The sequence below is a fragment of the Schistocerca nitens genome, chromosome 1 (assembly GCF_023898315.1).
Source record: "Schistocerca nitens isolate TAMUIC-IGC-003100 chromosome 1, iqSchNite1.1, whole genome shotgun sequence".
In the NCBI taxonomy this organism is placed as follows: domain Eukaryota; kingdom Metazoa; phylum Arthropoda; class Insecta; order Orthoptera; family Acrididae; genus Schistocerca; species Schistocerca nitens.
The window spans coordinates 541,428,708-541,453,127 of NC_064614.1; the positions used below are offsets into that span (position 1 = coordinate 541,428,708).

General features: G+C 38.1%; 1 protein-coding gene across 1 annotated transcript; it reads left to right on the forward strand.

The window, feature by feature from the left end:
* Nucleotides 1-8,154: 8,154 nt before the first annotated feature.
* On the forward strand, nucleotides 8,155-16,090 carry LOC126254038 (mannose-1-phosphate guanyltransferase beta). Its single transcript, XM_049955278.1, has 4 exons — nucleotides 8,155-8,458; nucleotides 8,577-9,302; nucleotides 10,980-11,248; nucleotides 15,031-16,090. The coding sequence occupies exons 2-4, from the start codon at nucleotides 8,594-8,596 to the stop codon at nucleotides 15,160-15,162; spliced, it is 1,110 nt and encodes a 369-aa protein (XP_049811235.1). The 5' UTR covers nucleotides 8,155-8,458; nucleotides 8,577-8,593; the 3' UTR covers nucleotides 15,163-16,090.
* The last annotated feature ends 8,330 nt before the right edge of the window (nucleotides 16,091-24,420 follow it).

Genomic DNA, 24,420 nt, shown 5'->3' on the forward strand with positions numbered 1-24,420 from the left:
CTGTGGCGCAGGGGGTGGGATACGTGAGGTAAGCATGTTGGAAGAGACAAATGCAAGAAACAGAGAAGGCAAGCAAGAAAAATAAGTACAAAAACAAAGAAAATTTATGCAATGCCCACCAGAAAACACGATAAGAGATTGTTAAAGCAAGTAAACACCCCAAGCAAAGTAAATACAAGAGAGAATTAAGGCACCAGCAAACAGAAAAGAAAATTCCATGGCCGCCAGCAACTGGGTTCTTCGTATAACTCGTCGCCAATGTGATGTCCTGCCCACTCGTCTAATTTAGGGTGCCCAGGAAGCTATTTTCTCTAATAGCTAGACAAAATACAGGCAAATCTTATTAATTGAGTTTACTACAGTAAACTGAATTGACAATACTTAACTTTGCCTTTTTACAAGAGGTGTCGCAAACAATTTGCGACCTACAAATAATCAATGTCCTTTGGTATATACAATTTCCCTGCAAGCAATTAACATAGGTCACAAGTCACGGCTCATCTTCTAGAGCTGCCAAGGCTAGCTGGAGCGGCGCTTATTCTCTTCATATAGGGACACCTCCTGTTGTGATGCGGTCCAAGTCAGCGTACTGTTGGCTGACATCGTCTCACAGCCTTCTCAGCTGTTACGTTCCAGACCGACATATCAGACATTGATGTTATGCCGGAACAGTAACATCCTCTGTTGTCTTGAGCTATGATGGACTTTCATATTTTTTTCTGTTTTGCTAAAAATGACGAAACAAATGTTTAGAATTAGCAAACAAACAAAAAACTGTACTATTATGCACCCAACTCCCTAAAAATGAACTAAATTCGCACATAACCTATAATGTTATGCCAACTGTTCACATAATAAAGTAATTGATAATAGTCAGGCGACATAAAATTTCACAAATTTAATACAAAATTTTGAATGAATTGGCGGGAAAAGAAGCACAACATCAGTAAAATTAGCACACCGGTATTCTTTGCTTTCAAGAAATCCAACACTATCTGAATACATATTATCAAAACAACCAATGAACTATCTTCGCAGGAAAGGTTGACATAGGAGGTGTGTTCAAAAAGAAACAGAACGTTTGCTGTATCAGCTTTATTGCTTCTTGTACAACATTTTAAGCACTGCCCCCTTCAAAATACTCCCCTCTACTGCCAATACACTGTTCCCATCTCTTCTTCCTGTTTTGGAACGCCTCCTGGAACATGGCGCGCAAGTTTCTCTTTGCATTGTCCTGTATGTCCTATATGGGTTGGAAACGATGTCCTTTCAATGTGTTTCTCAGTTTCCGAAACAGGAAAAAGTCTGTTGGGGCTATGTCTGAAGAATACGGTGGGTGGGGCACAACAAGAATGTAGTGTTTTGCTAGATAGCTGCAGACAAGAGTGACATGTCATCTGGCGCATTGTCATGATGCAATATCCAACTCTCGTTTACCCACAATTCAGGCATCTTCCTGCGCACAGCATCCCTCACGCACACTAGGATTCTGTAGTAGACTTCCTTGTTTACTATCTAAGTGGCACAAATTCATGATGGATAATGCCTTTGTAGTCAAAAAACACAGCCAACATCAGCTTGATCTTTGACCAACTCAAGCATGCTTTTTATGCCCACCCACTGTAACGACTGAATCTTTGTTTCAGGATCATTGCCTGTTCTGATTTTCTTCAGAAAGTTTTCATTGTCATTAACAGCTGCAAGCAGTTCCTCACACGTTTCAACATGGTTCTGTTTCTGATCTTCAGTCAACAAGCGCAGTACGAATTTTGTATTGACATGACGCATCTCAAGTGTTTTGCTCAAAATTTGATGGCATGATCTTATGCTGATGTCCACCTCCTCAGTAACTTCCCGAATAGTTAAACGACGATTTCCGCGTATCACAGCACAGACGGTATCCACATGACCATCATCTGTCAATGTGGAAGGAAGTCCAGACATGGAATCATCACATTCTCCCTGTTGAAAACGTTTAAACCACTCGTAGCACTGCATGTGGCTCATACAGTCCTCCCCGTATGCTTGGTTAAGCATTTGAAATGTCTCTGTGTACTTTTTCCAAATTTGTACTAGAATTTCATATAGACATTGTTCTTCAAGCTCCTTCATTGCACTAATCCGACGAGAAGGCTGTATACATGCTTACTTCAGCAGTTATGGTTCGTTTGCTAATTGTCCGAGCAATGCGAGACAAATGGTAGTTTGTTGTCTAAACCTGTGCACTCAGTAGACACAGTGCACTCTCTCTACTGGTTGGGGCGCAATTTCAGGAGTTCAGTTTCTTTTTCAATACACTTCGTAATATGTAAGTTCCCTGCTATATGTTTCTATCTGAAATTTAACCCAAATTTACCTCCCACTCTGTAAAAACTCTACATATTACCAAAAGTATGTACACACAAACTGTTATCCAACTCGATCTCATATGCAAACCAATGACTAAACAGAACCTAATTTGAATTGAGCTGTAACTGGTCTGAATGCAACTTGGAATATTAAGTATTAAATGTGCAACTTGAGTAAAACAATCAAAATTTCCACTACCTCATGTCTTCACAACACTGTTACAGATTTCTCGAAAGCACAACAGCGAACAGCAAACAGGCAGTGGCTACTACATATTTACATTTAAATAAAATTTCCAAACAATATTCAAACTGTTGCATACCACATGGTGCAATGTAGTAATGTGTAATGATAAACCTTCTTTGAACAGTGGGATGGGGAGATGAACTATTCCTATGAAATGATATTCCAAGACAACGAGTTTAGAATGAAGTATGTATTCAAAAAGCCACACTAAAACTACGTGTGACCTTTACACGTAACATTGATCTTAACACAGTGAACAATGATTTGAAAAAGGATATATTGTTTTCTACGAAAATCAAACAGCTTCGCCAGCTGATATGTTGACATATGACTCAGGGAAATGGGATGGTCTTTTTCTCAGCTTTCAGCGAGTGAACTAAGTTAACTAGCTGACAATAATCATTCTGAGAAACTAGCTGCATAGTGCTGCAGTCTTACCTCAAACTTCTTCTCTTCAGAAAAATACATTGTTCAAAATGTTTATTCTTTTCACCGTCCAGTATATACATAATATTTATACTTGCTGCCCTTTACAATAAATCTTTCTACATCTAACAGATACAATCACAAGTCAACACAGAACTACTGAGGCCGGCCGAAGTGGCCGTGCGGTTAAAGGCGCTGCAGTCTGGAACCGCAAGACCGCTACGGTCGCAGGTTCGAATCCTGCCTCGGGCATGGATGTTTGTGATGTCCTTAGGTTAGTTAGGTTTAACTAGTTCTAAGTTCTAGGGGACTAATGACCTCAGCAGTTGAGTCCCATAGTGCTCAGAGCCATTTGAACCATTTGAACAGAACTACTGAATACATCCGTCACCTACCTTACTTCAACTAAGAATGTATCAGACTGTGGAGAGGCAAAGACAGTGTCACAACAAGATCAAATATTGTTTAACTGTAATATAACTTGTTCTCTCTCTCTCTCTCTCTCTCTCTCTTTCTCTCTCTCTGATGTTCACATTGATAACTAACAAAACTAAAAATGACATTCCCACTTTCAGTGGCCCTTACCCATTCAATAATATTGTCAAACCGTCGATGTACTGACTGTCTGAGGATGTCTATTGACGTACTGTCTATATTAGAAATATTGATGAGCAGTAACATCTTCAAAATTTCTCAATATTGGCAATATATACTGAATGTGTGAGGTCAAATATTGACGGTTTGACAATGTTCTCCATTCAGATGTTGACAGAGCTCCACATATCAGCTACATGGCGTTATCGTGCACTGTTTGTTTTCAATTTGCCTTTGTTCATATCAGACCTCAGATTCAATTATTCATCTGGTCTTTTAATATAAAACAATTTTAATAGACCCATGTGAAGGTTCATTGTATATATTATTTTACGATGGTCAGTGGAGGATTCTCTATGACACTGCTTACTTTAGTATTGTATAGGTTGGTGAATTACGTAACAGTTTGGAAAAACGCTTCCATTTCGAAAAATAGTCATAAATCTGCAATGACTGGTAAGAGGTCTGTGAATATTACAAACTAATTATTTCACAAGTTTCCATAGAATTTTAGTAACTGTGTTTGTCGATATTACAAAATTACACTTTGAGCAATCGAATGACAAACATGTCGCCAGAAATATCAAAGTTGCTTCTAATCTCTCATTGACAGCGATTGTCTCTCTCATTACTGTATCTTGCTTCTGTCTTTTATCTGGGGAAAAAATGAAATCTTTTGGGTGCATGGTTCTGATTGTCAGTAAGATAGTGTGTGGCCAGTCGCTCTTTCTTTTTTTCAACCATTTCGGATCTGTTTCCTCTTTTTTGCTATCTTATATTGCTTGCAAACTATACCTGATATATCCTCAGTGCATACTTTCTTTTGGGTGTTCAACTTTGTAAAATCGTGTTGTCAACTGACAATTTGTGTCAATATTATTAATGGTGTGAGATCGCTTCAGTATAATGAAGTTTTGGCAAACTGGTACTTTCAATAAATATTGAATGTGTGCAGGACCCTTTACAAGTTCTGAAGGATGGACTAAAATTTTAAGCAGGAGAGATTACGTACTTATGAATAAAGTTTGTTATTATTAACAGCAGCAGAGGATCGAGTAGATAAAAAGACGAGGGCTAGTAGAAATCTTTGGGTAACAGAAGAGATACTGACTTTAATTAATGAAAGAAGAAAATAAAAAAATGCAGTAAGTGAAGCAGGCAAAAAGGATTACAAACGTCTCAAAAATGAGATCGACAGGAAGTGCAAAATGGCTAAGCAGGGATGGCTAGAGGACAAATGTAAGGATGTAGAGGCTTATCTCACCAGGGGTAAGGTAGATACTGCCTACAGGAAAATTAAAGAGACCTTTGGAGAAAAGAGAACCACTTGTATGAATATCAAGAGCTCAGATGGAAACCCAGTTCTAACCAAAGAAGGGAAAGCGGAAGGTGGAAGGAGTATATAGAGGGTCTATACAGAGGTGATGTTCTTGAGGACAATATTAAGGAAATGGAAGAGGATGTAGATGAAGATGAAATGGGAGATATGATATTGCGTGAAGAGTTTGACAGAGCACTGAAAGACCTAAGCCGAAACAAGACCCCGGGAGAAGACAACATTCCATTAGAACTACTGACAGCCTTGGGAGAGCCAGTCCTGACAAAACTCTACCATCTGGTGAGCAAGATGTATGAGACAGGCGAAATTCCATCAGACTTCAAGAAGAATATAATAATTCCAATCCCAAAGAAAGCAGGTGTTGACAGATGTGAAAATTACCGAACTGTCAGTTTGATAAGTCACAGCTGCAAAATACTAATGCGAATTCTTTACAGATGGATGGAAAAACTGGTAGAAGCCATCCTCGGGGAAGATCGGTTTGGATTCCGTATAAATGTAGGAACACGTGAGGCAATACTGACCCTACGTTTCTGGCATTTTTAGACTTAGAGAAAGCTTTTGACAATGTTGACTTGAATACTCTCTTTCAAATTCTGAAGGTGGCAGAGGTAAAATACAGGGAGCGAAAGGCTATTTACAATTTGCACAGAAAGCAAATGGCAGTTATAAGAGTCGAGGGACATGAAAGGGTAGCAGTGGTTGGGAAGGGAGTGAGACAGGGTTGTAGCCTCTCCCCAATACTATTCAATCTGTATATTGAGCAAGCAGTAAAGGAAACAAAAGAAAAGTTTGGAGTAGGTATTAAAATCCATGGAGAAGAAATAAAAACTTTGAGGTTTGCCGAAGACATTGTAATTCTGTCAGAGACAGCAAAGGACTTGGAAGAGCAGTTGAATGGAATGGACAGTGTCTTGAAAGGAGGGTATAATATGAACATCAACAAAAGCAAAACAAGGATAATGGAATGTAGTCGAATTAAATTGGGTGATGCTGGGGGAATTAGATTAGGAAATGAGACACTTAAAGTAGTAAAGGAGTTTTGCCATTTGGGGAGCAAAATAACTGATGATGGTCGAAGTAGAGAGGATATAAAATGTAGACTGGCAATGGCAAGGAAAGCGTTTCTGAAGAAGAGAAATTTGTTAACATCGAGTATTAATTTAAGTGTCGGGAAGTCGTTTCTGAAAGTATTTGTATGGAGTGTAGCCATGTAAGGAAGTGAAACATGGACGATAAATAGTTTAGACAAGAAGAGAATAGAATCTTTCGAAATGTGGTGCTACAGAAGAATGCTGAAGATTAGATGGGTAGATCACATAACTAATGAGGAGGTATTGAATAGAATTGGGGAGAAGAGGAGTTTGTAGCACAACTTGACTAGAAGAAGGGATCGGTAGGTAGGACATGTTCTGAGGCATCAAGGGATCACCAATTTAGTACTGGAGGGCAACGTGGAGGGTAAAAATCGTACAGACAGACCAAGAGAGGAATACACTAAGCAGATTCAGAAAGATGTAGGCTGCACTAGGTACTGGGAGATGAAGAAGCTTGCACAGGATAGAGTAGCATGGAGAGCTGCATGAAACCAGTCTCAGGACTGAAGACCACAACAACAACAACATTATTAACAAAACCTTTCAGCTGTGCATCAGTTGTGTATCCAGTACAGTATATTACATTAATAGTATTTTAAAAATTAAATCATAGAAGAGGAAAGTTTAAGTGTATAAGGTAGTGAGAAGTCTGATTCAAGAGAAAGAAGTTACTTCTTATCAAGAAGTTAAATTAAGCCTAGCTCTCTGGCAAAAAGTGCTACGTTTTTTCTGTTTATTAAAAGTTGAATGTCATGCTACACTCATAATTACAATAGTAAGAACGATACGTAGCAGCTTAAATGTTAATGACATACAATAAGAATCACAATTTTGAAGTGATTTATTAATAAAGTAAGTAAAACACATTTCTTTTGCGAATTCACTTACTTTCAATGTGTTTACACGTTCTTTCAATGACAATACAGTGCAATGCTCGGCTAGAAGGGTCAGGCTGCCTTCATATTGTGCGCCAGAAAAAAGTCACAAATTCGTATGTCCTGCTCAAAGCTCAGTTCACTTTGCAGGTCTGGGACTGTTGTTGCACGTCAGTGGCAAGACACTAGTTTCCCTTGACGATCAGCATTAAGGCCAACTCACATCGGACGTCATGTGATGCATGTCACATCGAAACATTCCACGATGCAGTTCAAATAGCGGCGCTCACACAGGCCGTCAACGGAAGGTCACACCACACCATGTCAGTCAAGGTTTCTCGGGAAGAAAGTTTTGACACTGTCGTCATCTGCTAAAATCAGATGTCAACCTTTTTTCGCCGAACTCACTTAATTTGTAGTAGTGGATTTTGTTTTTTTGTTTCTTTTTTTCATTGAGTGTTCTTTAACAAGCGAGGTCAGATACCTGGAAGCGATAAACTATTTAGGCTTTGCAGTAAGAGGACAGAACTGACACTCACACTGTACATAAATGAAAGCATCATTTGAGAATGAAATTTTCATTAATTATCATTTTAAGTGAGAAGACATCTGTAATGAAGGACAAAGATAAAATTGTTTATGTTATTACTTACGTAAGGAACAAAAACCTAAAGTTAATGTATAGTTAGGCTGTATTTATTCCCTTAAAAATATTTTTTGATATGTTTGTTTGTATATATTTTCTCTAGATTGTTCTGAAAATTGTTCCACTTCTCAACACTTCACCACACAAAATTATTGAAGAATCCATGTTAAGGAGTTTGCTTTGTACATTAATAAAGTCTGTCGTTTTCATTTCCCCAATTTCGATACAGTACTCTAACTCTTTGTATCCCAGATGGTAGCTCGTAAGATCACTTTCGCCGTTCGGTAGTGGCGAATTGACTTACCGTAATGTGACGACCACTGTTAACTGACATTTAATCGACCTTACTCACAACCAATTCATATCAGCTTATATAGTTGATGAGGTGAGCATTTATAAAAATTTCCAACCTAGATTTTGCCTCATAATCTACAGACGTCGAATAATTATAATATCTTAACACTGATAAAGTCATGGAGGTAATTCTTACCTCCATGGATAAAGTAAACAGAATGAACTCCTCTGTCACAGATAGTTTACCAGGCGCATTGACATCTTCATGGCATTGTCACATGCGAAATTCTTTGGTTTGTTTTAAGTGCTGTGTTATTGGTGTTTCTCCGAATTTAGCTGTCAATGTTGTTTTTTGGGTTGTGTACGACGCAAAGGAGCGTATGTCGAGTTGAGATAAGTGCTGTGCTGGCAGTGTGATAACTTTTGTGAAAGTTGCTAAGACAGCTCTTTTGTGACTTATTATTTACACGTGTCAAGTAAAATGTTTGCTAAGAAATATCGACGTCAGTACAAATCCGCAATGAATACGTGGCGCACCGAGAGCGAGATAAGGCGGTGCAGTTGTCAACGAGCGCTTGTTTACGACAAAACAGTAAGTATATCTTATTTGTTGTGATGAACAAATAGAAGAATTTCATATAAAACTTTCAACAAAATGAGAGTTCTTTTGAATACATTGCGATCGTAAAAAGAATTTACTTTAATTGCAGGATTAGCTTTGCCTGAAATGCCCGCGAAGGAAAGTAACATAGACGACATGAAAGCCCTGATATTGGTTGGAGGCTATGGGACGCGACTAAGGCCTCTTACTTTAAGTCGCCCCAAACCATTAGTGGAGTTCGCCAACAAACCTATGCTTTTGCATCAGATAGAAGCATTAGTCGAAGCTGGAGTGTCGGAAATCGTCTTGGCGGTATCGTACCGCGCTGAACAGATGGAACAGGAACTGAGTGAAGAAGCGAAAAAATTAGGTGTAAGCCTAGTTTTTTCACATGAAACTGAACCGTTGGGTACTGCTGGGCCACTTGCACTGGCCAAAGACATTCTAACTACTAGCAATGAACCATTTTTTGTCCTAAACTCTGACATTATATGTGATTTTCCGTTTAAAGACCTGGTAATGTTTCATAAAAATCATGGTAAAGAAGGTACCATAATTGTAACAAAGGTAGAGGAACCATCCAAGTATGGTGTCGTAGTTTATGGTGAACAAGGCCGAATCGACAGTTTTATAGAAAAACCTCAAGAATTTGTATCGAATAAAATCAATGCTGGGATGTATATATTAAATCCATCAGTCCTGAGGCGTATTCAGTTACGCCCAACAAGCATAGAGAAAGAAGTTTTTCCTGACATGGCAAAAGAAGGCCAGTTGTATGCAATGGAGCTACAAGGATTTTGGATGGATGTTGGTCAGCCAAAAGACTTTCTGACAGGTAAGTCGCTGAGATGCAATGGTCCTTATTGTTGTGGCTGTGTTTTCAAACTTATTTTTCGATTCAGCCATTTTATTGGCTCATAAATAATTAATTTCTGCCATATTTCGTGTGTCATTTTACCATATTTTAGAAACTGAGTTAACTAAGTCATTTCGACTTACCATCCAACATTTCGACTTACCATCCAATCCGTTTTTGTTTGGATGTGGGAACTAATATAACGGTGAGTTAATTGTTGGCTTGGTACACACTCCACAGGCAACAGTCCATTATTGAAAGATAAAGGTTTGTTTGAATTGGTAGAGTGAGTCAGAGAGGTGGTTATATTACGAAAAGGAAGAATTTGAACATATGAGACATGGGGTAAAGTGAAGGATTCAATCATTTTTGGGAGGACTATTTAAATATTATAGAAAATGAAAGTATTAGTGCTACTCATAAAGGGTCATTTTTGGGAACATTAAAAGGGAAGCAATAATAATAATAGAAATATCCAACAATTTTTTTGCAAATGTGGGTCCAGTACATATAACTTTCTACTTGAATGTTACACAAAGGCTGAAGTGACAGAGTGTTTGCAATTAAAATGAATTTCAAAGTCAACAATGATGTCCTTTAAAAGGAACTGTGTGCTCATCTCTCTGCTTCCTCCATGCTACTGTTTTCATATATACTATGAACTTGATTAACTGCATTGATAAATGTACTACAATTTAAAAATATGCATACTTCCGCCTTCTTATAATACAAAAAGAACTTGTAATTGTTGAGAGCCTTGGAAATTTTTGTACTGACAACATTTATAGCCTAGCCTGCTGGGATGGGGGATAGCTGTCGCATGTTTCTGGTGTCACAGGTCAAACCCCATGGCTCGTTTCAAAAATTCCTCTGTATCCTACTGAGGCTGTTCAACATTTACTGCGAAGACTGTCTGGTTCCTATTATCATGTAATGAAATGTACATAAATAGACAAGTAGTCTCAAATATTTCTAGAGTGAATCTCTCATCTGCAGCAGAGTCTGGGCTATTTTGAAACTTTCTGACAGATCAAGACACTGTTGGACCTGTCTCTAACCTGAAACCTTGCCTTTTCTGGACAATGTTCATAGTAAATGAGCTAGGAGAAAGACATTAGCTGAATTAAAGCTGTTGAGGTGGGTAACTGAGTTGGTAAGAGCATTTCCCTTGAAAGCAAGGGTCCTGCTTTGAGTCCCTGTTCAGCAGATACTTTAAATCTGCCAGGAAGTTCCTTATTGTTAGTTCTCATGGTTACTGTAATTTGTCATAACTGCCTATTATCTAAGTGAAGATGAAACAACTACATAAATTGGTTGGGTGGACATGTGAAAGACCAAAAAATAGTGGAAGATTTCTAATAAATTGCAATTTATCGACCAAGGATCCTGCTACATAACTCACATTGTACCTATCATTGTATATTTATGATCATTCTGGGACATTTTCCTCGTTTGGTGACAGAAGAGAGAGAAAAAGTTTCGAAGAAGGTGGTTGTTTGCTCTTCTCAAGAGCTTGACAGATGTGCACACCTACCCTTCTTACCTCTTTCCACATCAACTCCCCCCTCCCCGCCTTCTTCCCTTCCATATTTACATTTCTCCACATCTTTGTAACTGTGTTCATAAAATTGAACTCATTTTATTTTTCTTGTTAAGGAATGTGCCTCTACTTGACTTCTTTGCGGCAGAAGGAGCCCACACGACTCTACTCTGGACCAGGTGCTGTAGGTAATGTCTTAGTGGATCCAAGTGCTCGAATAGGTGAGGGCTGCCGCATAGGTCCCAATGTAACCATAGGACCTGGAGTTGTGTTGGAGGATGGTGTCTGTGTAAAACGGTCAACTATTCTTCGTGGTGCAACAGTTCGATCTCATTCGTGGCTAGATGGTTGCATCGTTGGGTGGCGGAGCGTTGTTGGTCAGTGGGTAAGTATAACTATCAATTCGTAAGTTATCTAACTGGTACTGTGCATTTTGACTTAATATTGTGGTGGATGTTTAATATACTAGACTCTTGCTAATCCGGCTATTCCTTGCACGTACGGGTGCATCACTTAAAATCTAAAGATACATTCATTTTAATAGAAAACTTAGTCTTTTAGCGTGTATATATACAGTAGTAGTATAGAATGTACTAAGGAAAGGAAAATTGCTACTCACCATACAGCGGGGATGCTGAGTCACAGATAGGCACAACAAAAACACTGTCACAAATAAAGCTTTCGGCCAGTAGTCCATCCTGGATTTTTCAGTAGAAGTTGAGACTAGTTATGAAACATGTCCTAAATTATTAGTTGTCCAATAATGATATGGGAATGCAGTATTTTTTATCACACAATGACTTTACAAGCATGACATTGGTACTCCATGTTTCTAATTGTTGGACAATGTACTCCAGGAAGATGTCAACAGCTTCAACACCAGCACACATGTGAAACCTTAATTTTCCCTCCTCCTGTGCCCTCTTGTTCATCAGTTTCATCATAACTTCCCTGTACTCTTATGATTATCTCTCCATCTGTTTAAGTGTGGTAATAAATAGTTGCTCGTCTGACAGTGTACTCCAGAGCAGTGGCTTTTTGCAAATACTCTCGGTTTAGCTTGAGTTTCGGACTTCTGCTTGAGGGTCTAGCATAACGTGTTTCCTTTGAGAAGCCATGATACTGAACCATACGGAAAGCCACAATTTCAGACCTGTATAGCGTTGTTTGACGTTGTTATTAACTAAGAATATTGTTGCACACAAGAATTATTTATTGTATGCGTCATTTCTGCTTGATCGACTAGAGGCTGCATGTTGGCCTGATTGGTGAGAAGCTGGACTACTGAGGGCCATATTAGTGAGAGTTTAGTGTTATACTCAAAGGACCATCTGCAACACATCTTAAAGTGATTTTGAGGAGTGTAGATGTAGCTGCTGTGGGACTCACAGGAATCAAGGTAAAAGTCTAGAATAGGGCCCGGAGTGTACTAATGTGTTCCGTGCAGCAATGTTGTCAGCACTTGTTGTGAGGTATAATGGAAACAACGGAAGGTGTGTCAGCTGTTTGTTTTGAAGTAATACATTCAGAAGAAAGGGCTAAACATTGCTGTAAATGAGGATTATAAATTCAATTGCTCCTTGTTTGAATAACAGCTATTTAAACTGTGCTAGTATCTGCAAACCAAGGACAGCGTCGCAACCTGTGATACAGTGTTTTCGAAGAAGCAGTGAAATATTTCTCTACTCTATATAGCTATGCAATTAATCTGCGTGAGCACACTGAGTAATTGATCAATGTTTTTTTTTAATTAATTCATTGGAGGAGGTCGGTGGATCAGTTTTTATTAATATATCGAATGTGCGACTGTTATTAATAAACATTGATCCACCTACCTTCTCCCATGATTTAACTAAAATCATTAATCCACTTACTCAGTGTGCTTGCACAGAGCAATTATGTAGTAGTTTTAATCACCATATTTGGTACATTTTTGTGTCTCTGCAATTAATCCAGGAGACATGCACTAATGGATGATGACGTCATCATCAGGGGCAAAAATTCTCTTGCTCAGTGTGCTGAGGGTCTCGCTAAGGCCTTCGCGGACAGGCACAATCCCCTAGACTTAACCACAAATGGATCTCCTATGCCATTTCCTGTCTCACCCCCAATCCTCCCACCACATCCAGCCCCTTCATCATCCAGTACCACCCTGGACTGGAACAATTGAACCACATCCTTTGCCAGGGCTTTGGTTACCTATTGTCATGCCCTGAAACGAGGGACATCCTATCTGAGGTACTTCCACCACTCATAAAGTGGTTTTCCATCAACCACCCAACCTCCACAACATCTTGGTGCAACCCTGTGCCATTCCCAATCCCAATCCCTTGCCAATTTCAATGGCAGCTTCACTACATGAGCCATCTGGATCCTTCCCTCCACCATCAGTTATTCTGAACTACGCAGATGGGACTTATTCATGCGACACATTCTCCACTCTTGTAATTATCCCGGCCCATGGCAACATAGTCTCTCTCCCCACCCGTGCACCACTATCACCTTGCTGCCCCCTCCAGATTGCTGCTTGCATTCCACATGATAGTTGCATTCTGGCCCGCTGCTTGCATTCCACATGATAGTTGCATTCTGGCCCGAGATGCTGGATTTGGAAGTTTGTTTGTGTGTGTGTGTGTGTGTGTGTGTGTGTGTGTGTGTGTGTGTGTGTGTTTTACTGATGAAGGCTGTGACCAAAAGCTTTATATAAGTGTATTTTAATTGGGCCTGTCTGCAACTTTGTTTGCCTTCTTTATGGTAAGTAGCAATCTGTCTTTTCCTACAGTATTCACTTAAATCAGTCCACTTTATAGTACTTGCTGCCTTAATAACAAAATATCTCTTTTTCAAAACTCACTAATACTGACAGTGGTTTCAATTTCGGCACTATGTCAAAGAATTGTCCTATTGGCTATGCAAATTTATGCATTGCCGACCTATAAGAAGTAGCTAGGTACTGCCATGACTGCTGCTGGTCCTGATCTAGCCTTTAGCCAGAATCAAAGTGACTGCACAGATAGGTCTTCTCAATTGAGTGAGATGTTCTGTGTACATGTAGACTGGACTAGTAGAGACCCAGATTATGTTGTGCAGCATTATTTGAATAGCACTCAACTTGGATAGTACAGAATGTATTGTAGGCTGTTCATAAATTGTGTGTGCAGGGAGCTTTCATATTATCATCCAAAACATGTGGTTGTGGATTGCCTCTCTATAGCTGTTTGAAGGTGCCTGACAAAATTTCTTAATCTTTTTAAGGTCGTGGCAGTCCCAGATACACAGATTTAAATTGAAAATTACACATTAGTACTCTTTAATCTAAGATAGACAAAAGTCCTTCCAATTTATCTAATTGAGGATATTATTAGTGCTAGATGTGATTTGCATAAATAAACCCTATAGACACTCTGCTTGTGTTCCCTGTGTGTTGAGTGTGGGGCCGGCCGCGGTGGTCTCGCGGTTCTAGGTGCGCAGTCCGGAACCGCGCGACTGCTACGGTCGCAGGTTCGAATCCTGCCTCGGGCATGGATGTGTGTGATGTCCTTAGGTTAGTTAGGTTTAACTAGTTCTAAGTTCTAGGGGACTGTTGACCTAAGATGTTAAGTCCCATAGTGCTCAGAGCCATTTGAACCATTTTTTTTTTAGTGTGGGAAGGTAGTATTTTAAATATGTGCTAACCCATAGAACAATTTTTAAGATGTAATGAAATGTTTGCTACTAGTGAAATAATCAAACAGTGATTTCAAGCTGCCAAAACTAAATGAGTTAATGTGCTATGAACTGCTTATCATTGATCGGAAGCAGGAAAATTATGACACTTGATGACTTAAATATTGTATTGTACTGCCGAATGAACAAGTATTATAACTATTCTTAGGACAGACACAATCAGTGGTAAAACGGCAGTGTGTCTCATTCAAGCTCATAATACCAATTTATTATATTTTCGTTTCATATTGTGAGAAGTATTTTTGCATTTTAAAATTTAAAAAATGATATGAGAAAGGTTATCCATGTATCACATTGTATTGGTGTTGAGCAATTGCCCTTCTGCCCCCTCTCTGCGTGTAAGTGTTTGAGTGTGTGTGGGGAGTAGGAGAGAGGCACGCACAAATCACTTGCATGGCCCCATACTTTGTGAAATTATTAAGTGTTTTTTTATGATTTCAGGTAAGAATGGAGAATACTACAGTTCTTGGTGAAGATGTAATAGTGAAGGATGAACTGTATGTAAATGGTGGGCAAGTATTGCCTCACAAGTCCATTGCAAGCTCAGTGCCTGAGCCACAAATTATAATGTGATTACATTGTGGTTTGTTTTCATGTACCTATAAAGTACTGTGAAACCTCATTCCATTGAATAATTACTATACAGAATAAGCCAATATTCCAGTTTCTTTTTAAATGAGCTGTGGAGTGCTTAAACTCCTCAGTACAAATAGCTTGTGACTGGTGTACCATACTGTGTACGTAGAGCTCAGAAATGAGGCTCAAAGAATTCTATGAAGTGGGTACAAAGTATCATTGTAAGCATGATATTTATATTTTAATCTTGTGACTGAAACCCTTTAGTGACAGTTAAAATGATACTCTTCCATGAGAGGCACATTTATTCTAATTGGCATAAACAGAGTTATATAATAAATGAATTATCTATGTTAATTATTTTGTTTGAATATAAAAAAGTTGCAAAAACATTTGTTGTTACAGTGCATTTCATAAAACTGTATTCTATTTATTCGTTGTACAAATTAGATTTTAATTTGTTCTGAGAACACATTATTGCAAGATGTCTTGATAGGATTCCGCTTAACAATAAAATATTAAATGAAAACTCAAATGGTTCAAGCTAACTGGAGCTTTACACCAAAATACAATTACGAAAAAGGAAGAAAAAAAAAAAAACTGCGTCTGAAGTGCACGTTCTTTTAGCATTGTGACAAGGGATTTTATGACTTCAAATTGACAGACTATCTTACCTCAGAGGTTTTTGGATGTTCATTCAAGGGTTTATTATTTAAGCTTTAAAGAAATGTATTTCTGTACGTACAGAGTTGCTCTGTATCTGTTGTTTTCCATTTATGCATATTCTGTATAACTAATTGTGTGATGCAATATATTTTTAGATTATTCTTTTACTACTATTGCTGTAAAGCAACTGTTTGTCATAAAACAGTTGAAACTGTTAAATGTCTCCTGCAGAGACAATAAAGTGATATTTTACATTAAAGTGTTTGCATATGAATTGTCAATCCCAATATAACCTTCACTGTGTGTTATCATTGTCTGCTTGCAACACAAGTGGTAGCATCTCCATAAAAACAATAAATATTTTATTAATATAATGTCCTATGTCTGGTGGTCTTACACATGAGAACTTCAATAAGCTCTGGTTGAAATTATTAAAACAATGAGCATTATAGATCTTGAGGAAAATCTTCATCCAAACAGCCAGAGATAGAAAAATCAGATTTGCCAACAGAACAATAGATCTGTTTTTTTTTTTTTTATGTAGAATATTTGTAATGTAGCTATTATATAATTGAACACACTTTTCTAAACTATACTTTGAATGTCCTAAGAAGTAGGTGAAGTTGCCTTCCAAATAGTAGCAATAGTTCAATTTTTCAAGGGATACAGCATATTATTCTGTTGAAATTTGGTGATAGTGGTGTCTTGTTTTCTTTGCAAGAATTTTATTTTTGAATGGGTTCAAAAACCTTCACTGTACCAAAAGACTGTTTTACGTTAATAGCATGGAAGCATATTAAAATACCTTATTGATTTATTAACGATTTGCACTGACCCTTATATTTTCGTGTCCATTATCAGTGAGTAGTACTAAACCAATATTCACTTGACAGAGAAACCTGAATTGTAGTGTTAAACTTCTCTTCCCAGAGCTTCTTGCATGCTTTGCTATGCTGTGACACACATGAGACTGTTTATTCATCTTTGAGGCATAAGTTGCAATTAAAATTTTTCAAATAGTATGTATGTTGTAAGGTTGATTAGTTAGCTAGTTTCATGTTCCATGGATCATTTTGCACAATAGATAGTAATGATTTGGAGCAAGTGATTTGTACAAATCAGGTTCTATGGTGGAAAAGTTTCTAGAAGAAAGTTTAATGTTTAACCTAAAATTGTCATCATTGTCTCTAATAGGTAGAAAGCCTGTTAGCTAAGTGGTAATCAAATGATCATTGGCAGGGATTATATTATTATTAAGCATTGGCAGGGATTGTATTATTATTATTATTATTATTATTACTACTACTACTACTACTACTACTACTACTACTACTACAAAAATGTGTGATGCGATTCTACTTCAGCTTATGCGAACTCTGCGTGTCTCCTCCCCCTCAGCATTCAGCACTTGCTGTGAGACAAAATTTCCATGTGTTGTTTTCCTGTGTATCCCTATCCTCTGGTTAAGTGAGTCAAGGTTCATATATTTAATGAAGAATAAAATGTAGAAGGACTTTCTGCTATTCTCTATGGGCCTATCTCATTCACAGACTCATTCTGCATTCACTCCCTTCAGAGTTTGTGTACTCAAAACACAACTTTTTCACTCCTCAGAGCACCTCCTTCTTTTGAGACCATTATAGTGATTAGCACACTAGACTCGCATTTGAGAGTATGAGGATTAAAATACCCATCCCACCTTCCAGATTTAGGTTTTCTGTAATTTCCATAAATCAGCACAGGCAAATTCTGGGATGATTCCTTTGTATAGGGCATTGCCGATTTCCTTTTCCATCCTTTTGTAATCCGAGCTTTTCTTCTGTCTTTAATAACTGTGCTGTTGATGGGATGTTACTCTAATCTTTCATCCGTCTGTCATAAGAACCATCTCCTAAAAAGACGCCATCAACCTCTGTCGCTCACACAAGTATCCATGATTGGCATAGTTATTTGTCGTCTAACTTTATCTTTGATTATTTTCCACTTAAATCTATTTATTGGTTCATTTAACTAATCTCATTTAAAAGCAATCCCAGTTCACTCTTCAGTCAGTACCTTAAAAGTACCCCCCTTCCCCTCAAGGCTCCAATTTTTTCACAATTATTCAGTAACAGCCACCCATCTCACCATCTGCCCAAATATCATATGATTTAAATATCTTAAAAATTATCTTGTACAAGCTCTTTCACCATTGTTCCAATTCAATTATTTTTCTTATTTCCTTAACTGACTGTGGAAATCACCAGATACACGAACCTAATATGTCATCTGACAACTGAATAAGTAACTCATTACTTTTCTTGTTTGTTTTCCTCATTATATTTCACCAGGCCTTGTTCTTAAACACCCTTCATTATCCGGCACATGTTCTGTTTCAAAGTTAAAGACACATCTTTCTCTTCAGACATCAGCTGTGTTGCTGCTTCTAATAACTTGTCATTGTCAATGCAGAGCGTAAGAATTGTAGCTTGTGTGGTTAGTTCTCTGTTGTTAACATTAAAGCAGATATTTATGTTAGACTGTCAACTGTGTGGTGTTTTAGAACTCATGCTGCAAAACAGTTACCAGATACATATTGCTAAAACTTTTTTTGTCCAGACTTTGTGTACTACTTTCCTTTCTATGTATCAAATCTACTCCTCATGCTGTCTTCTTTAGTCGGCAGGTCACACTTGGAGAGAGCAGTAGTGGTGGGGGTTGCAGGCACGCGCTGGGGGGGAAGTGCCAATCTAAACCGAAGCTTATGCTCACATTTGTTGTAAATGTTAAGTGGAATCCCTCCATGCCCGCACTTGCATGGGGACCACTGAAAAAGATTTACTGTCATCTCTGATGTGGTTAGTATCTGAAAAGAATTCCACTGAAAATGCAACAAAAGCAGCGATTTATTTTCGTCTTGTTTGTTAACCATTAGTAATCGTCACGAGTGGCAAATTTTGAGTAAAACCTACATGTAGCTTGTTGCCCTGTAAAATTGATGTTTTCAAAACACAGCAGCGTTTACATAATGTCACCACACTAACATGTTGTGCAGACACTGCTGTGAGAGAGTTTTGAAACGGTAGTTTATAAATTTCATTAAGTAAGGAAAAGTAAGGTCAATAGCTTATGAAAAAGAATATCCTGTGGTGTTTCACTTGTTTTGTTCCAAAATCCACAGCATTTCATCAGCTATCAATGCCGCTTATTCAGGAAATTCCATTCTTTCATCGAAAATGTCGGTAGTTAGTGGAATAACACAGTAGATAATGAAGTTTTCCTTAACTATAGGGCAAAATACTTCCTCTTTGCATGCTATCATTTGCCAAAATTTCATTTCGATATCTCAAACCATTTATGAAATATGAGGAATGCTGTGGATATTTCATTCTGACTTAACCACCGGCATGCACAATCGCAAATGAGTTTGCTACATCAGATCAATTTTCTCGAGATTGGTAACAGGTATAGACTTCCTCCGAAGTCTAAGAAAATTTCAATATATTAGCTAAATTTCACACTCAGCAACATATTATGCATCAAATGCAAAATCACAGTGACCACTATTTTTCATTGCAACCTTGTTCGAATTTCATGCAGTGTCTTTCTTAAGTGCAAATATCACAATAACTATGACCATTAATGAAATTATATGCATGTCATCATAAAGCTGACATATAAAACTATACGTAATGCAAAAATGATTTTCTTTTTTCCGAATAGTTTCTGTAAAATCATTTGAGAAAGATTGCATGGCGTGCACCTTGATTCTGTTATTGCAGCGTGCCACTGACTGGCTGAAAACAGGCAAATGATGTCATCATACCCTTCCGAAGAAACAAATGAAGACATCCAGAGCTTTGGATGAAAATTTGTCCCATCACATTGGCCACCATATTCTGCGCAGACTCCATCAAGATTCTCTTGACCAAGAAGGCAGTGATCACAAACTACAGATAACCTTCATACATGAACAGTATACTGGGTGATTCTTATTAATGTTTACAAAGCGATGTAATTAAAGCCGATATGAGTAAGTCAATATGAGACTCATGGCATCACAAATACCGGGAAATACTTGAAAAATTGATAAGAAGTGTTGGAACATGTGACGTCACTGAATGATGTACCTCACTGCACATGTAGTGGTTGAGCTTATTGGTGGGTCTCATCTGATCATCCTGAACCAGATCATGTATTCACGTTGGTGTACCTTCTGGTTCACATGCGTGACTTTAGTGTGTGGAACTTAGAGTTCCATTCTTGCATTCTGTAAATAATGTATGTAAATAGAAAAGAAGTGTCAAAAGAAAAGAAACACAAAATAAGAACAGCTTTTCTTGGTTACAGTGAGGACAATAATTTTGTAACATCTAAGTACACAACAAATCACATTTCCAAAAGTGTTCAAAATTTGCATCTCTTGCTGGAATGCAAGTATTGCGTAGCTCAATCACCCCTTCACGTCCAGGCTAACTATTGCTCATACGACAAGGTGTATCATCTGGTGACATTCAACATTTCTCATCTATTTTTGCAGTATTTCCTGATATTCGTGTCTTATACGACACTAATTGTCTCAGAATCATCTACTTCCCCTTGTAGACAACTGGTCTGTCCAACCACGTATGGGCACAGTGTAGTCTGCAATAGTCCATAGATTCTATTGATGATGTATTTTACCTAGTGCTGATGCTGTAAATTTGATTAGAGGGTCATATATTGCCACTGTAACTTCTGCACATTCTAAATTGTTCATCCTTTCCCGTAAATACTTCTTATCTCTCTATTAGGACTACTTTCTCCCCATGTATCCTGTCGTACACATGCACCAGCTATTTTGTCACCAAATTTGAACCTATCTTATCTGAACAATGTAAAAATTTCTAAATGCACATTGATAAATCATAACATAGTGTAATCAACTCAAATAATATTATGCACCATCCCTTTACTGAAGCTGACTCCACTTCACTTAGACATTTGTACAAATGGTTCTCTTATATCTGAAATTTCAGTGTTTTAGAAAAAGCAGAGAAGAGGAAAAGAACAGGGGATGCACTGGCAGAGAGCGGTGCACAATGAGTGTGAGGGAATGTGAATTGGGAGAAGGTGACAGGCCAGAGGAGGCAGAAACTGTTGGGTGGAAGATGTGAGGCAGTAGGTTACTGTAGTTTAGGTTGGGATGATTTTGGAAGTGGAGAATAAAAGAATGTGGTGTAAGTATAACTCCAGTTCAGAAAAGCTGGTGGTGGATGGGAGGATCCAGATAGCCCTGATTGTGAAGCAGCCATTGAAATCGGGCATGTTATCTTCAGCTGCATAAACAGGGTGGTCCACTTTGCTATTGGCCACAATTTGGTAGTAGTCATTTGTCCTGATAGGCAGCTGATTGGTAGTCAAACCAATGTAAAAAGTTGTACGATGATTTCAGCAGAGTTGGTACTTGACATGGCTGCTTTCATAGGGGGCCTGGCCTCTAATAGGGTAGTGATATCCTAATTGTAGGTAATACAAGCACACAGATGCACTTTAAGCCTCTGTCCCCATAATTTTTGTGAAATAATCTTTGTGTCACTATTAAATGTAAGTGACCTAAGTAATCTAGGCCACTTAGGCTCATTCAAATACTTGTTCTGATTCAATTATTTTTCAAAGTAGGGTCTGGGACCACCATACATTTTAGTATATATACTAGTACGCAAGATTTCCAAATTTAATTATTCTGAGCTTCCTCTGACCAGTGCCGGTTTTTGAAAGCGGATTGGAATTCATCAAATGTTTTATAATTATGGGGCCACAATACCTTTTAGGTAGACCACAACAAATCTGATTTTCCATTTGTCTGACCATCCTTTACAAAGCACACACTGAAACAATTTCAAAAATATTACTGGCTGTAATCACCAGCTGGATCATATGGGGTAAAAATTGTATGATTTCTGTCTGTCTGCTTCTGTCTATCTCCTTTAATTACAGTAGATTCATTCAAAATTTGTTCCGTTAGTTTAGATTTTACTTGACTTAATCTACTAGACATGTTGTTTTGTATGCAGTCTCTCAAGAGCACTTTAACTCAGTGACTTCCTCCTTAACCACACAGATAGTCTCAGCCATTGAGGTTTTTGTCTTAATAAGTAAATTATCCGTTTTCTTACGTATTACCACTAAATCTGCAGTTATTTCCTCCTTATGGTTTCCATGACAAGTAGTTACTATTTCTTGGGTAATGTTGTTCAGATAATTTCTTAATTGAATATTCCATGATTTTATTCAGGCAGTTAGTTCTGATTCTAATGTATTATATTCAGATGCTATCTGGACAGTTATTTGGGTAGTTAGGTGTTTGAACATTTCCTGGATCCAATGTCTCTTGTCTCCCGACCCCCTACTGGACTCCTCTTTATATTCCATTGGTGTTTCGTCAGTTTCAAATTCATCACTACCACCTTCCTTCCATTCTTGTAATGATGAATAGTCAGACTTTTTATTGCTGACCCATCTTCTTTTTCCACAGTACCTGGTACTATTAAATGAATGTCTTTGAGATTCCCTTATTATGTTCTGCTATTCAGCCATAGTGAAGCCGTCATGTGGGTGAGTTGTGGGCAGGAATGTAATGCTGCTGTCAGAGACCCACTGGATGCAGATGTCGAAGTTGTAACCCCCCTCGCACTGCCTCTCCCGGTTGTACAGCCGCTGAGATCACTGGTCCACTGGCCACAGGACTGCTGGCTGTGAACAGTTAAAAGTGACTCACTCTGATGAGTGGGAGAGGAAATACAGAGTTTCTTCCTGGTCAGTCAGAGGCCTACCGGACTGTGGTAAGTCCTTGTGACAACATGGGAAGTCTCATATCGCTGCTTCGACCATATCAAGCTGATAGGCTCACAGCCAGCTCTGAACACATGACAACTGTGCCACACCCATACGTACCCCAAAATATGTGTAGTCAAATCACTGGGCTTCTGTCTGGGCAGCTTGTATTGTTGCAGTTTACCAAGTGCCACAGCAGATGTGAGAGGTGAGCAGCTCTTAGTTACTGCACTGACTGTAAATCCTGAACCTTCTCCAATTAAAAATCATTTTGCTGTATTGGAAGAATTAAGTTTGCCACGCGGGATTAGCCGAGCGGTCTAAGGCACTGCAAACATGGACTGTGCGACTGGTCCCGGCGGAGGTTCGAGTCCTCCCTCGGGCTTGGGTGTGTGTGTTTGTCCTTAGGATAATTTAGGTTAAGTAGTGTGTAAGCTTAGGAACTGATGACCTAGAAGTCCCATTAGATTTCACACACATTTGCACATTTTTGAAGAATTAAGTTTAACTCCAGTTAGAGATTGGCAAAAAATATCGCGAATCTGGTGGCTCCCTTTTCTAAAAACCTGAATAATGATTGAAGCCTGAGCTTTAAAGTTCATATAAACAATCATTAAAGTCCTGTCTTGGGTGGGCCACCATTTTATGGGGCCTAAAGTAAAAAGCCCTTGAAAATATTAATTTACCAGCATAAATGTCATGACTGGGACCCTAGAATATGCACTTGACTTCTGGTAATTATTGTCTGCAGCTCTAGGTGCCGCTAAGCTTCAAAGAATACTAGATGATAAAATATGAAGTAACCATTTGTCTCATTTCCATTCAGCAGTTAATAGGAAAAACCTCCACTCTGGCCTCAATTACTAGAAACAAAATTATAATATTTGCAATAAAGTTTGCTTTGTACAAGAAACAACTGACTAATGGATTAACAACAAATGATATATTGTTTAAAGAAAGTTACAGGCACAGCACCTTGTCATTCTAACTTTCTACTGAGTTTAAAATCACTATTAATAATCACTGCAGTAGCCCTAACCTAGGCAATTATTTATTGTCTCTGCTTGAATACATCAGTTCAGGTTCTGCATTCCTCGGAACTTGGAGCTGGGTGGCAGCTCAGAAGTTGTTGTTATGAAACTGATTTTTATCAAGAAAATTTAGTAAAAGGATTTTACCCCACTTGTCTTCCTCCCATCATTTACAACATTTTGAAATTTATGTTTTCTTAATTTATGTTTGTCATTAATATTTAATGGCAAATGAAACTCAGATAACTGGACCATTAAGTACAGAGTTGTGAATGTCCTAATCAGAATGATTTCCATCAGTAAAGATGGGCGTATTAAAATATTTCCAAAGATTTGTCCTTAGATTTAGCTACCTTCAATGGATTTTATATACAAACATACTATGAGTCTGAGATTATGCCAGCAACTGTATAATATAACCAAGAAATTAAGATTCGTCTAATGTAGGCTCCTCACCCCAGCCATTAATTTTAATAAGACCAAGTAGAGTACAGTAAATCAGTGATACAGTATTTAATCATTAGTATAGTCTAAATATTTAAATTTAAAGAGATACTTCTCTATTAATATACCTTCACGTATTCCACATTCCTTAAAATTCTCGTTTGTGTTGATATCTATGGATCACAAAGTACACATGACTGAATGAACCTAAATGTTGCATTTAGTTCTGCTACTGACTGTAAAGGTACAAAACCACCACCAAACTACCGCTAATAGGGAATCTCAAGAAAGCAACAGAAACAGTTTCATTGTCAGTTAT